Here is a 15,890-nt window from a genome sequence, read left to right as displayed (position 1 = left end):
GCTGCGCGCTGTATTGTCGCGCTCCTGATGTGCACACTTTGTCAGCGTTACGTGTGTTTTCTCCTCGCGCGCACGTTACGCCGTGCGTGTCGTGTTCAGACGTGTCTATTAGAGACAGATGAGACACTTTGTCTGAGCTAAAATTGGCTAAGTCTTCTGATGTTAAGTCCTTTTTTTATGCTTATAGCAACCGCAGCAGCTTTCAGCGTATGCATGCTATGAAATGTGTGGTTTTTTTCTGCCACCTCTGCTTTAAGTTGACTCCTGCTCTCTGCTTTTCCATCCAGGCTCCAGCTCCCATGGCTTTTCCCATGACCACACCGCAAGTGCCTGTGTATGGAATGGTGAGTTCAATGTGCAAACAGTCAAAACATGCAGAAATAAGGCTGCAACTGAGTGTTTTTATTATTACTAAATGTGTAGAAAATAGCAACCAAATCAGATTCTCAGAGCCGAATGTGACATCTTTTTAGCTCAACATTTCCTTTGTCTTCTCTTCCTTCTCCTCCGTTTCCATCCCCGTTTCTCTGACTCTTGTTTTTTGTGTCCCGTCTCCCTCCCTCCCTCCCCCCTCCTGTCTCTCAAGGTCCCTCCCCACATGGGTCAGATGGGCGGGGTACCACTGATGGCTCCTCAGGCGATGATGTACAACCAGCCTGTTCTCAGACCCACCAACCCCTTCGCACCGATGCCCGGAGCCCAGGTCAGCTATCCAGTACTTGTGCATTCATACGCACAGAACGACACCTTTGCAACTGAAAAGGTGTTTAACAGTGAACTGTAATAACAACCTGTTCATGTAACATGTCTCTTCTTTTTGTGTCCTTATACGAGCTAACTTATGAACACCCGGGGTTCGTTCTCTTATCAGGTCATGTTGGCTAATTCATGCAATAATACGACTTTCCAAGGACCTGTTTTTATTAATAATGCAATGTGGCATAACGCCAAGACAGAACTGGTGATGAGGATCAAAGGATCAAAATAAACTCTTTTCTCTATTTTCTCCACTCTGTTTCTGTCTATTCAGATGCAGTTTATGTAATCCAGTCAGGGGGAAGCAGAGTGCCAAACAAACAAACAGCAGAAGAAAACACACGAGAGGAGCGATCAGATGGACGGAGGAATGATTTGATCGAGATAAAACGACCGAGAGACAGACAGACGACAAGATAACCAACCGACACCAAAAAAAACACGTTGGAAAGAGGAGGAGGAGGAGGAGGAGGAGGAGGAGATGAGCGAGCAGAGGATGGAGGGATGGTGGTGGGAAGATGTCATCCCGGCTGGTTGTTGTCTGAAACAACTCCGTACGTGTGTGTGTGTGTGTGTAGCCTCTTTCTGTTACACTGTCTAATTTGTGTTTTAAATCATATCGATGGAGTGATGCGTCAGGAGAGGGAATAAGGGTGAGAGAGAAAGATGGGAGGAGGAGGAGGAGGAGGAGGAGGAAGAGAGGAGGAGGAAATCCTCCCTCTGTGAGAGTCTCTGCTGCAGAATTAGCTTTATTTCATACTGGTGCTACTTTTGTCCCCTCCGGGTTACCGTCCGCCTGCAACGGCAACTTGGGAACCCTCTGGAGGGGACAAGTGTTGTGTGTGTGTGTGTGTGTGTGTGTGTGCGTGTGTGTTTGTGCGGCAGTTGTTTCAGACAATACCTTCACAACCCACCTCCCCTCCATCCCCCTTCGTTCGCTGTCCGCGTCCACAAACCAATAAGCGAGAGATTTACAGGCAGATCTCCTCGAGTGTGTTTCCCGTAGTTTTCCTCTCTGTCGGGGAGATCTTTGTATTTTTTGGCCTGTTTTCTTCTGCAGCCTCTCCTGAATGTTGTACAGCAACTTGTTGAACCATTTGTTAATAATAGCATAATGTTCTTATGGGTTTTTAAGCTTCAGTCTTTGTTTACCCATGCTGCGTTGATTTCTTCATCTAAAGCTACAGATACACACAGAGACATGAGGAGGATTAGCGGTGAAACGACGCGCTCGCGCTGTGAAGAGGCATCTAAATTGTCTGCGAACCAAAAAGTCCTAAAGCCTGGTCACACCAGAGAGCGGTGAAGCCAACTTCATCCTTTCATCTTCAAGAAACGTGGTTTTATAAGCGACGACTCGCAGGACCGCTGTAGCTGGAGAGCTAATTGCTAACACGCTAGCGCTAGTTCGCCGAAATTTCTCCATTTTTATTTGTCTGAAAGTTATGAAAGAGATGAGAAACGACTCGCACTGAGCTAGCTAGTGTTCAGTCTGCCGGGTAGCGAGGACCTTTAAGTGTCTGCAAGCGCACACGATGGAGGACAATTGATTCAGCACTTAACACAACTGAGACGAATACTCGTGTTTTGTACCCCACGATCCACTAAAACATAGTTTATTTGAAAACTGGTTATACCTTTTAAAACTAAACGCAAGGTGTTCGTCAGTGCGCATTAGCTGCTATTTATTCTGAAAACAAATTTCTACGAATGTCTTTGTGGTCTGTGAATAACTTAATGAGCTACAACAACAAACCCGAGCTGGTCGACAGCGATACATCGGTGTTTAAAGCGGGCGTTGAGGCATCGATGAGGTTTTTTTATTAGGTGATAATGAGCGGGACAGAACACGACAAACGTTCGCAGCCGACAAGCAAATCCTTCATTTTCCCGCCAAAAGTCGAGATTTTGGTTCAACAGATTTCGCCGTTTAAAGTGCTGGTGTGACCGGGCATTACACATTTATCTTGACACAGTTTTGGCTGCCATTACTCTCCATACAGGGTTTGAACTGAGTATTTATTGTTAGCGTTAGCTACCTGTTAGCACCCGGTTAACCTGTGTGTATCTGTCCCTCTCGTCCTCATCAGCTCAGACGTCACAGGCTTCTAAATTAAGAGTTTAATATATATTAGGTACACCCTATTGGCAGATCCACACACTGTGCCGGTGATTGAAGACAGCAGCACTGAGTGAGTGATTAAATGTTATTGATTTGAATTAAATTGCACTGAATCAAAGCGAGTGGCTTTTAAGTGCGACACTGAACTTTTGGCTCCACCCCCTCCGCTCCGAGGCTCCAGGGAACTAAAATTTTGGGGGATAAAATTTGAGGTTGTGTATGATTCCTCAGCCAAAGCGTGCGTCACCATGAGTTTGACTGTTGGTTTACGTGTCCACGTGCGCGCTTACACATTTTATGCGTTTGGTTTTTTTTTCTCCATTGAGGGCTATTTTCTGAGGGTCGAATTGTGTCAAATTTCCGGCCAAATTTGAGCCGGCGAATTTGACACAAATGTTGCTTTTTTTGTTTTGGTTTCAAATCAAAAACAAAATTTGTTTTTGTTGCAAAATGCACATGCAAATATTTTGCACTGAAGTGACTATCCTGCCGCAAGTAGAGCTGCTGCCGGTGTGAAAACGTTGAGGAGATTCGGAAGTTTGTAGAAATCGTTTTGAGGGTTTTACAATAACGAGTTTGTTCTAATCTACCAGCCACTTTTGGCGGGCGACTAAAAAAAAAAACGAATATATACTAGTTTTTTCCTGCCATTCTAACAGCGAACTTGAAACCTTTTTGTAGTCCCATCGCCATCCCAAGTCCAGTGTCCAAGCTCATCACGCACATCAGATTTATAGAATCTCGTTAACTCTTGTCTAGTTGCTCTATCTCTAGAATGCTTCTTTAGCTTGCTTCGTCACTGTTCGGTGTGTGTAGATATGTAAAGAAAAGAAAATAGTACTAATACCCAGTTTCTGTCTAGATCGTCCGCTCCCGCCCATCGCTGTTGGATAGATATTGCTCTTTAGACGCTTCTTGTCTTGTGTTAGCTTAGCCTCTCCTCATAGTATCCTCCTTTTTATAGAAGAGCTCCCACAGTAGACTTCCCACCTTCGTCCTCTCCTCTGCCAGTGTCTAGTGACTATAGCTCTAGTGTCTCTCTCGGTGTCTCTGTCTTTTAGCTGTAGACGAAACCTCTCGAGAGGCTCTCGGGGGGCTTTGTGGTTCGCTTTGAGCGCGCTCTCTTTTCTTCTCGCTGTTAGCATCGCTCCCGTGTCTGGTTAGATAGGGTCCTTGTCTTTTCCTTTTGTTTTTTCTTCGTCCCCCCCCCATCGTCTCGACAACATCGGCCATCTTCGCTTCTTCACGTTACGATGTCGGCAGCCGACACACTTGTCTCTGAACCCAGACGGCCAATCAGAATGCTTGGATATCCAGGTCTTTTTTGTGACAAACGGGAGAGTCAAGTACAGCGTTTGTCGTGCAGCCAGATTAGGAAATGTTAGTCTGCTCAACTAGCCACGTATAAAGTATATTGGGACGAATAAAAGTTCATTTCAAAGCCCCGATAATAAGAGAACATGTAGGTTTTCTTTTGTTTTTGAGTCCGGACAAAACGCCATCAAAGAACTTGAACATTAAAGTTGTTTTCTGGTGTTTGTCCCTGAATCTGAATCAACATGAAGTCCCATCTGGCCTCCGACTCGCACTCTTTCCTTAATGTCCGTCTGCGCTCTGGCACCAGCCGCGAGCTCTAATCGCGGCTCTTTATTTCTCCCCGGAGCAGCCGTGTCACCGCCTCTGATCTGGCGGCGATGAATCGGCACACGGCAGAAAGAGAGAGCCGCTACCGTCCGTGGCGCCGACGGTCACATATTTAGCTTTTCTTTCCGTTTTTCCTAAACCTCACGTCGACCTGCATGGAATCCCGTCCTGCCTGTTGCGATGAGATTGTCGTTGTCCGTGCGTCTCAAGTGGTTTCAAAATGGTCGAGACCTCTGTGGTTCCTTTGAGTCTCCTAAATGTTCCTGGCTCCTCTCCTTGATGTAGCTGGCGGTAATCATCACAGCTTTATCATGTCGGGTCATTTGTTTTTACGCTGTTCATCCAGCAGGGAGGGGGTGTTGGCCGAGCATGCGGGCTCTATTTTTCCGGCAACTCCCTTCCTCAAAGATTCAGACACTTTCTCACATTTGCAGCTGGGACTTTCCCACCAAAACCACCGTTTCTGTTTTTAATCATTTGCTGTACACACGTGGTCCCGTGTGGGATCAGACCAGGCCCAACCTCGTGGCGAAGCTGCTACCACCTCTCTGCATTGTTGTAGCATGAATCCAGGTGGAGAAGGATGAACGTTGATGTCATGGTAAGAATGTCCGTCCTCTGCTGAAGGCCCGAGTGTATCAATCGTTCAGATGGCGAGCCGTCTCGCTCTTTTCTGGGGTCGGTTGAGTGCATGGTTGTATCGTTGTTTGTTGTCCCCAAAAAGAAGCATGATGTGACGGTGACGGTGGACGGATCTCGCTTTCCCGACCAGTCAGTCCTCGTCCGCGACGGGGACTGAATCCGACCGATGTTTGTTTCACGCTGCCGATAAACGAGCCACTGTAGCAACAAAAAAAACCGGAGCGCCCAACGTCTTTTTGTGTTACTTGTCCCCAAAGATGTCACACTCGCAGCACAGATTCGTCCTCGGTTGACGGTCGCTGTTCGCTTCATTAAAGGAAAAGGAAGAGAGAGAAGCTTTTTTTAAACGGATACGCCCCCCCCCCCCCCCTCATTCTGTCCAGTGCGTCGGTGTGTCGAGTCAAAGATCTCTTGTGCACGTTCTGGTTTTTCTACATCTGTGTTTTTTGGTAAGAACCCTCGGATTGCTGCCTCACTATTCTGTATATAAAGAAACGCACCACACTCACAACACGGAGCTTAAAACACATACTCTCATAACCTGCAACCTGCGTTATTCTTTCATTTATCTCCCTGAGCGTTGATGTTATTACAGCCGTATATACACAGGTGTGATTGCTCCTCGGTGGGGGCGGGCTGCAGACCTCCCTGTACATCAGGACCAGCCATGAATTCTCAATGATGCCAAATGTTTTGTTTTTGAGCAGAGTAAATCTTTTGATCTCTCTCTTCTGTCTCCCCCCTCCCCCATCTCTTTGTACATTTTCTTTCTATTTATTTAAAGCAGAATATATGGATTGTATCGAGCATGGAAAGGCAAACAAAAATGTTACAAAAAAAACCCACAGGCTTTTATTTTACAGCAGTATATTTGTTTATTCTAGGGATCTGTTTTCTCTCTCCTGTTTTTGGAAGAAATAAAAAGTCATTTTCCATTCCTAAGATGTCGTCTGTTGTCGTGTTTTAGGGAACTTGCTGAAGGAAGTGAAGTCTTTTCCTTAAACCGCCAACGTCTCCAAACCTTTAAGAGTCTCCGGTGATAAACATCCACGGCTTTGAAAGGTCAAAGCGTGTTTCTTCTTATTTTTAATTGCAGCGCCAGAAGGCCTGAGTGTTTTTATTTCTGTTGTTTATTCCGCCTCTTCATCAGTTTTATATTTTACTACAAAACGAGTTTTGAATTTTACACCGACTTGTTTTAACCTCGTCTGTCCCTTTAACAACAGTGCACTGCTTCACATTCATACAACGAGCACATAACCGCTATTACCCGGGTTACAAATGCCTTGCTCAAGGGCACGTTGATGGTCCTTACTGCAGGAGGAGAGCGTGTTATAAATGCACTTTTCACATCTGTAGTTTTCCCATCAAACGCGGGTCTTTAATCAGAGAATTTAGTCACGAAATAAATCAATTAAAACTTTATTATCCAGGAAAAATCCATTTTTTCCATTAAAGGAGCCGCTCGCACACAAATACCACAGCGATCGATTAAAACATTAACAGACATGATGATAAAACACCTCCAAACAATAACTGCATGAACTGTACTCATGGAATTGGGACAGCAAAGGTCTAAAGTTAGAAATAATGTGTGAAAATACATCTTTTTTTGTCATAGAAGTGACATTTTTAATGTGAATCAACCAAAATATGTTGAATTTTACATATTTGAGGGTTTGCAGGTTTGTAAAAAGCACAAAAAATCTAAACAAATAAAGGCAGTTATCATAAATATTGGTCACTGGTTAATAACACCGGTGTGTTATTAAATTTAGCTGTTAAATAATGACATAAATAAGTGTTTTTCCAAACTTGCACCGACTTATTAAGAGTATTTCTTACACTAGTGGACAGGAATCATATTTATATCGCTTATATAACGTAACTGAGTGTGTTTATCACGAGTGAAGGCCAACATGTAGCAGCGAAGTGTTTTTTAAAGCTGGTTCTAGTCTTGTACTGAATATCATCATCTCAGGCACGGAGACGAATCGTCATGCAGCGACTGCAGGACGGTCGACCATCAGTGATTCACTCGAGACCAAACGCTGCTGTTCGTCAGGCTCTGTACGTTATGAGATGTATATCCCACTGAGAAGCGTTTAATCAGAAACACAAACAGGATCACATGCGTTACCTCTGGTGTCTGTGATGTACACAAACAGTTCAGTTCAATTCACAGCTCAGTGGGAGGAGGTGGGTTATTCTGATCCTCACCGTGGGAGAGCTGCAGTCGTTCCTCTAACAAAACCAGACCAACGTGTCGCTACACGCGGGGAAATACAGGTGTTTGTGTATAAAGGTGTATACGAAAACAGTCATTACACGCTGGCATGTTTTCCCACCGGTACAGAGAATGTAGCTTTACAGAGGCACGTTCTGTCCTCAGGGTCTAAATAATTCATTATAATTCATAATTCATCTATTTTGCATCAAGAAACGACCGTCATTCATCACAAACTTTGTGAATATCTGTGATTTCCCGTCTAAAAACCGAAGGGAAACAATAAGTCTTATTTATATTTGCATAAACTTAACTATCCCCTCCCCCCCCCCCCCCCCCCCCCCCCCAACAACAACAACAATACATAAGAATGAAATAAGATAACAGAAGCAAAACAAAAACATGAATAGTATGCAAGTCTGTGCATGGCAGAAGACTCCGCCTCTGACTGCATCAACCAGCAATGTTGACGTCTCTTACTTTTTCTAATGTCACTTAAAGAAAAGTCATCAAATCGACACAAGTGTGAGAAATGTTCCAGTGTAGTAAGTACGTCAGGACATCCTTTGCTCCATTTGAAGGATATCTGAGTTTAGAGAAGAGACATTTCCTGTTAAATCATAATCGTCTCTGCTCCAAACCAGCTCCTTTATAAACTGTTTTGGTGCGGAGGACTTGACCGGTCTGCACAGAAGCCTCTGACCTCAACCCATCCGAGGATACAGTTACAGCGACATCACTGCCCTTTGTTTAGAGGGAGATGTCCAACAATGAGTGAATATTTGTTCCATCTTTGTATCTAATCAGAGCAACGTATTCTAGCTCTCCTTACTTCAACTTTTCCCTAGAAATACTCCCTAGATCTCAGTTTAGCAGGTGGACTAAGTGAGGAAACGGGCCCATGACTCGTCCTCTGGCTGCAGGGGATCCAGTCCAGAAGCGGTCAGTGCTGCTGTGGTGACAGCCGACGCTCACCGGGAGGAATGTCAACCCCCACCGGCAGACAAGTTGTGACAGCTGTAAATTGAGAGAGGGAGGAGAGGAGGGAGCTGCTATTTTTATCTTTCATTCAGAGAGAGAGAGAGAGAGAGAGAAGACGATCACCCTCTTTCTGGACCTTTCCTCTCCGCCTGGCCCGGAGAAACTTCTGGAGGTTTCGACCGCAGCAAAAAGAGGAAACCCGGCGGGTCGGAGGAAGAGATCAGAACAGACACGAGAAGAAGGACATCATCACACAAGCCAACATGGCTCTGCTCTGCTACAACAAAGGCTGTGGACTGAAGTTTGACGCTAAAAAGAACAAGGAGGGTAAGATGTGTTCGTGTCTGCGTCTCCATTTCCCTTAAAAGTGACTTTAAGTACAGGCAATCTGTCCAGACCATCAACAGTATCTCAGTGAGATTGGGTTTCTCTGCTTTTATCCTGAAACCATGTTCTTGTGACCACGTTTATTAGCCTTTGTCAGTCTAGATATACAGATTAATGTAAAGTTTTGGGTCTAAATTTGACAAATCCTTTACAAAAAGACCAAATACACAAGAGAGCAGGGATCAATGGGAGGGTTTTAAACCTTTACGCAACAGATGGAAATAAAACCAGATTTATGGCCTTGATAGAATAAACAGAATAGACAAAGTTCAAAGTGTCCTGATTGTCTCCGACGCTGTGAGTGTGAGAGATGTGCATGAAAGGACACGTGTCTCTGGAAGCAGGAGAGCCGCTATCTTTCTAGCAACCGACTTCCTTTTATGGGACGCTCGCTCTCAACTCTAGTGACCCGGCTGAGCAGCTGGTGTGTGACTGTGTGTGTGTGTGTGTGTGTGTGTCTAAATAAAGACTGACTCTGTCTTTTTTCCCTCTGAAAGCCTCCTGCGTCTTCCATCCAGGTGTCCCCATCTTCCATGATGCCCTGAAGGTAAAACTAATACAAAAGTAAACAAATAAACAACACTTTCATTTAGCTTGAGGGGGTGAAATAAATAACAATTAATTAATAATGATAATAATGATGTGTGTGTGTGTGTGTGTGTGTGTGTGTGTGTGTGTGTGTGTGTGTGTGTGTGTGTGTGTGTGTGTGTGTGTGTGTGTGTGTGTGTGTGTGTGTGTGTGTGTGTGTGTGTGTGTGTCCTCCAGGGTTGGTCCTGCTGCAGGAAAAGGACGACGGACTTCTCAGAGTTTCTCTCCATTAAGGTAAAAAACCAGCTCGGGGTCAAACACTGTACTGTTTGGTTATTATTATTATTATTATTATAATTTTGAGGTACTTAACTTGATTCTGTTCATTTTCTGCTACTTAACACTTCCACTCGTCTACAGTCGGAGGATGAACGTTGCTCCTGTTACTCCGCTATATTTATTTGACACCTTTAGTTCCTGAGATTAATTATACAAAATGTTATTAGCGGTTTAAAAATACTCTTAAATCAACAGACTAGCAGCAGTTTATAGCTCAATCTCTACGTGCTGCAACATTAAAGTGCCGTTCTCATTAATGGAGCGATGAATTTGTGCCAAAACACATTCCAACGTTAATCTGAAATGATGTATTTAAATCCCCTTCTAGGCTGTTTACATAGCAACTCATTAGGAAGGTATTTTTTAATGGCTGACTAATATAAAAATCAGTTTCAGTGTTCATATGATGATGTGTCAACACCTGGACAGATGTTAGTGCAGCTACATTGTGAGGTACCGTGTGCTGCAGTAGCTCCAGTCAGTCTCCTCTGTGGAGGATTATTTAGGACACCACCACTGACATCAGGTTCCCACGAGAAAGAGAAGTAACATGTGAAGTTTGAGGTTCTGTGCGGACTCGAGGTGACCGCCTCTCTTTTCTCCAACGCAGGGCTGCACCCGCGGGCGCCACAGCGACGAGAAGCCCCAGGAGCCTCTGCGTCCGGAGGTGACCTCGGATAAAGGCGAGATCAAACACACCAACGGCGAAGAGATCATCTACCGGGGACCCAAGTCTGCTGAGACGCTGCAGAAGGAGAGACCCAGGTGTGTGTGTGTGTGTGTGTGTGTGTGTGTGTGTGTGTGTGTGTGTGTGTGTAATCGCAAGATTGCTCTTTTACATGAGACAACTGGAATGTGTGTTTTTGAAAACACCTCTCTGGTGCTCACGTGCATGCAGCTGTATGGATGAGGTCGCCTTCAACATCCCTGGAATAAATCATTTTGTGGCAAACACCATGCGTCAAGTCCTGCAGGCCTCTGTGTGAACCTGAGCTTGTGGTTTCATTGTGTGTGTGTGTGTTAACATGAAAGTGTGTGTGTGTGTTTTTATTTGCAGTTCAGACGAACCCATGACCAAGCTGCCCCACAACGTGTCTGCATCGCTGGCTCAGGTGCTGCTGAAACTGGACATCAGCAATAAAGCTGAGGAGGAGAAGAAAGGTCAGAGAGTGTGTGTGTGTGTGTGTGTGTGTGTGTGTGTGTGTGTGTGTGTGTGTGTGTGTGTGTGTGTGTGTGTGTGTGTGTATTATCTGAGCAAGATTTTATTTATTTATTTAATACAGTGAATTAGTGAGTGAATATTTAAACCTGTTTCCAACACTAATCAACTTGTTTTAAGACTTTTCTGTCTTTAAACTTCAGCTGTAGAATCAAGAATAATTAAACTTTGCGTCATTAATACTTAAAGCAACTTCATTTATATTGGAAACGGCTTCAAATATTCAGACTGCACTCAGATTTCTTTTCACGTTTTAAGAAAATTCATCTACAGACAAAAATCAACTTGATGTGTGTACATGTTGTGTGTATTCTGTTGTGTTTGCTTAACCGTGTTTAGGACTAAATGCGTGTTCGTGTACGTTTGATGCAGAATTCAAAAACATGTCATGTCACATGTCATGTTGCTATGGTAGCCCAGAAGGGACAAACCAAACACTGGCTCCAGATCGCATTAGTTTCATTAGTTCCCCTCCTCACTCGGCACACAGGAGAAGTTTCAGTTGGTTGCAATCTGCAACCTCGCCACTAGATGTCGCCAAATCCCTGCGCACTGCACCTTTAAGAAAATAAAACTTCAAGTGGAGACAAACTGAAGATATCTTTTCAGTGAGTGACACGCTCCTGGTTTCCTGGTCCCACCCCTCTTCTTCTTCTTCTCTCTCTTCTGACAGAGGGTGAGGCGGTCCGGGCCGGGACGCGATGCAAGAACGCAGGATGCAAAACGGTGAGTGTCTCTTCTGTTACTTGTTCACCTGAGAGAGTCTGTGTGTTTGTGTTAGTCGGCAACTTCTGTGGCCCGAAATACTCCAGACTGTCTGACATCAGCAAAAGACGAGAAATTCATCATCCACACACACACCCACACACACACACACACACACACACACACACACACACACACACACACACACACACACACACACACACACACAGAAGCACAAGCTGCTTAGTAGCATTTTTCAGTTCAGTTCATCATTTCTGTACTTCAGTGTTGTAAAGCTTATTAACAGCTCCATCTAGTGGACAAGTGAGGTAACAACACACATGACAGATCACTCTGCTGTACTTTGTCACTTTTATAACGTGTCTCGGTCCATTTCTTTTTTACAAAAATAAGTATTCTTCTGACTTCAGTCCATAAATAGAGCAGAAATCATTACATTTACTCAGGAAAACCTTCAAAGTAAAACAAGATCAAAACGTCTTTTGTGAACCCGTCTGCACAACAGATGACCCGGCTCGTAGAGAAACTGTCACGTGTTCCACGTTGTTGATCGTTGTGTTCGTGTCTTCAGGTCTATCAAGGCCCGGAGACGGACACGGAGGTCTGCACCAACCACCCCGGAGCTCCCGTCTTCCATGAAGGGTGAGACACAAAGACACACCGCTGACACGTCTCCACTGCTTTACTCCGGATATTACAAAAGGCCTTATGCACAAATAACAAAATCATATAATCATACTCCTATAATCACATTATAATCTTTACAAAGAGGAAATGTAAACTAAACTAAAGCGAAGGCCACGTGAGCGAAGCCTGAAACACAACAGCCAAGATCACACAATTAATTAAAGATCAAAACAAATGTGCTCCATTATCAAAAGACGTTAGAAGTGAATTAAACTGAAATATATGAGCGTCTCTCTCTGCTGTGGAGCCCTGCAGCGATGCACTTAACACACACTCCTCTTCATCTGCTCAGGGGGAACAGCTGCTTGTTGAATTTGTATCATCCAGCCGTTACAAACCGTGTTTCTTACCTGTGACAACTTGTTCCTGTGCAGGTATAAGTACTGGAACTGCTGCTGCATCAGGACAATAGATTTCAACGCTTTCCTGGACCAGAAAGGCTGCAGCACAGGGAAACACCGCTGGATCCCAAAGCAGGTATACCAGCACCGTCCGTGAGGGGAAAGGACGAGGTTCAAAGTTAGCAGGAAATTGAGCCGGAAATGACACCCCCAACAAAAAGAAGCTCATTTAAAATCTTTTTTTTGGTGATTTTCGATCACGGTATCGACAAAAACACACTAAACATTAGCGATACAAGTCCCAAAAGCGTGAGATGAGATTTATGCATATCCGGTGCTGTAATGAGGGTTTTTATGCAGTTAAACTGTCACTCCTACACGTTCAGCACACATCAACTGCTCTCAGATGTTCCCGTCAGCAGCACTCATGCATTGATTGTTGTTTACTGTGATCTTCTAAATGAGGTTTTCCTGCTGCCACTGGTGCTACAGTTCTCCCACAAAAACAATGATTATTAAGAGAAGTCAAACAGGAGTGTGTGAGAGGAACATGATCCTCATCGCTTCTTTTTGTGTGTGTGTGTGTGTGTGTGTGTGTGTGTGTCTGTGTGTTTGCAGGACAAGAAGAAGGTGGCGTGTCGATACGATTGGCACCAGACGGGAAACAATGTTGTCGTAACGATTTACGCCAAGAACGCAAACCCACAACTTTCCAGCATAGAGGCCAACCGGACAGTGGTGAGTGGGTCACACACACACACACACACACACACACACACACACACACACACACACACACACGCGTTGGTAAACTCTCTATTAAACGTCAGTGGTGGAAAGTAACTAAGTATTGTACTTCAGTTCTCATTGAGTAGCTCCACTTTCTGCTACTTTCTATCTACTTTTACTTTTTCAATTCAGAGGTAAATATTGTGCTTTTTACTATATAAAAAAAACATATATATACTTGTATTTATTTCGTCTGCTTTAAAATCAGCAATGCACATATTTATGCATTAAATAATACTAGATTCACCTTGTTCTTCTTGCTTATTCTCGATGTTTTATTCTCTTTAGCTCTCATGTCAAATACAGTTCGAGAACGAGAAGATTTTCAAGAGAGACTTCCACTTCTGGGGCGTGAGTATCTGCTGATTACGTCTGAATACGTCTGCCAGCGGGGCGAGTTAGCTCACCTGTTGCTTACACAATAATATGTATTTTTAAGATACCTATGTGTGCAGTTATCTGATCCCACTGACAGACGTTGTGAAGGCTGGATATGAAGCAACATTTCCTCTTTCACATAAAACACTTGCCTTTGATTTTTCTTGCCTTCAGGTGGTCGATGTGAAGCAGAGCTCGGTGAACATGGTCCCATCCAAAGTGGAGGTCACCCTCCACAAGGCCGACCAGGTGGCCTGGGGCAAACTGGAGGACCCCAACTACAAGCCCGAGCCCGAGCCCGTGGAGGACTCCTTCACCGAAACCACAGAGTCTCAAGAGACCGACTACGACATCGACGACGACGACATCAGCGACTCGGACGAGGAGTGGGCCTACGACACGCGGCAGAACAAACCGCAGGAGGACAAGGACGAGCAGAAGAAGAAGGAAGAAACGCAAATATTAAAGACGAAGGAGGTGGAGGAGGAGATGAAGAAGGCGTTGGAGGAGAAGAAGAGGGCGGAGGAGGAGAAAAGCAAGCTGAAGGAGGAGAGAAGGCAGGAGGCAGGAGGAGCATATGAAGACATGCCAGAGCTCGAGTAACGCCTCGAGGTGAAGATTGATATATTTTGTGTAAGTGGAAGAAACTTCTTTTTGTAATGATTATTTCTGAAATAATTTCTCTTTTGTAGCTACAAATGCAAATGAAAGGTGGCACTTTGCAGCCGCGTTCCAACTTTGAAGGGGAAATTTAAAAAGGGTCGTTTGTCTTCTTGGAAAAAGTGACTCGCATCTTTGTTAGACAAACGCACTCGGTATCCTTACGTCATTTCATTAGGATGGTGGGTTCTGTCCTCTTAAAATGTGGGAATTCTCGACTGGATGTAACTTCAATAGAAGAAATAAAAACTTTGTGTGCATTTTTCTGTGTGTAAATGTGTCTTTTTTATGTTGAAGTACACACATACATACATACGTACGTATATAGTGATATTTCTGTCTTTTCAAAAACAATTGTAGCAGGCATAGTAAAGGAAGCAACAGGGAGACGAACAAAGTCATAAATAATAATAATAAATAATATATTTGATGAATTGAAGGATGAAGTGTTCCTACTTCTTAAACTAAACAGTTTAAAAACCCTCGTGGAAAGATATGATTTCATAGATTGTTATAAAGGACATAACATTATGCTTTCTCAGCCATAACTTTACTCTGTTTATAGTTACTGTATACTAGATGTTGTTAAACTGAAGAGCGTTGTGACTGTACCTTTTATAAAGTTAAATAATCAACAAAGAACACCACCGTCACACTTCAATAATTCATTTAATCTCCAAAGGGTTGCGCTGACTTTGTCTTTGTTACACACTGCACACGATAACACAATAAAACACCTCGCAACGTACATGGTCGTGCAACATCAAGTCTGGCTTCCAGCATGGTGCACACGGTCTCAATAGATCAATATGTAGGCTGTTCAGGTCGGGGGGGGGGGGGGGGGGGGGAATACTGTTGCACAAACGAGGTGGGGTGGTTCGTAATCTGTGGGTTCATTTCAGATTATCAGATCCATGGAACTCCCCGGAAGAGTTTCAGTCAAAAATGTCTTTTTGCTGCATGAAAAAAAAAAAGACGTGTAAAAAAATGAACAGAGTCTTTGGTTAAAAGACCACGAAACAGTGAAACAGACAACTATGGCTTCCACAAATGTGTATCCCCCGAACTGAACACATCGTTGAGTTTGTTTTCAGCACAACAAATGCTCATTAAAGCATAAAGTAGACTTTCAATAGATCATCTTAATAGAATTTATAAATTATTCACAAAAAGCTCACCCAAATGTTTAAATATGACATCTCTTGTTTATGTAAACGGTTCATTAGTAGTCCAACACGAGAGAACTGAAATAACCTTCACAACATGTTTGGACCACGTCGGCACCGACTGGTGCATCGTTAGAAAGACGTTGCTGCGGAATGACGCGATCACATGAAACAACATGATCGTACAACCACATCTCTGTATAATTATCATTCTTTTACATTTGGTTAGATATTACATTTTATCTACACTTTTTGTCTGCATACATTTATCATAAATAAAAGATTTTTATCAATAAAA

The 15,890-nt window shown here is 43.8% G+C and overlaps 2 protein-coding genes across 8 annotated transcripts in view; both read left to right on the top strand.

The window, feature by feature from the left end:
• Positions 1-6,106, top strand: part of LOC142950767 (phosphatidylinositol-binding clathrin assembly protein) — a 59,359-nt gene extending 53,253 nt beyond the window's left edge. For 6 of the 7 annotated variants that reach the window (XM_076092377.1, XM_076092379.1, XM_076092376.1 and 3 more), the window contains 3 exons: positions 288-344; positions 587-763; positions 1,031-6,106. In XM_076092377.1, coding sequence (XP_075948492.1) covers positions 288-344; positions 587-763; positions 1,031-1,045 — 249 coding nt within the window. In that variant the 3' untranslated portion in view covers positions 1,046-6,106. The remainder of the gene's footprint in view (positions 1-287; positions 345-586; positions 764-1,030) is intronic. The other variant, XM_076092378.1, reaches the window with a different exon arrangement.
• A 2,389-nt stretch (positions 6,107-8,495) lies between these two features.
• Positions 8,496-14,660, top strand: LOC142950682 (cysteine and histidine-rich domain-containing protein 1). The gene is made up of 11 exons (XM_076092242.1): positions 8,496-8,699; positions 9,257-9,306; positions 9,525-9,581; positions 10,237-10,391; positions 10,684-10,787; positions 11,519-11,571; positions 12,143-12,213; positions 12,633-12,735; positions 13,218-13,337; positions 13,677-13,739; positions 13,941-14,660. The coding sequence occupies exons 1-11, from the start codon at positions 8,636-8,638 to the stop codon at positions 14,367-14,369; spliced, it is 1,269 nt and encodes a 422-aa protein (XP_075948357.1). The 5' UTR covers positions 8,496-8,635; the 3' UTR covers positions 14,370-14,660.
• The last annotated feature ends 1,230 nt before the right edge of the window (positions 14,661-15,890 follow it).

Source organism: Anarhichas minor, unplaced genomic scaffold (genome assembly GCF_050575085.1).
Source record: "Anarhichas minor isolate MPS153535 unplaced genomic scaffold, ASM5057508v1 ptg000016l, whole genome shotgun sequence".
NCBI classification, from domain to species: domain Eukaryota; kingdom Metazoa; phylum Chordata; class Actinopteri; order Perciformes; family Anarhichadidae; genus Anarhichas; species Anarhichas minor.
The sequence above is the reverse complement of the archived record's forward strand: the minus strand, read 5'-3'. Positions and strand labels throughout refer to the sequence as shown.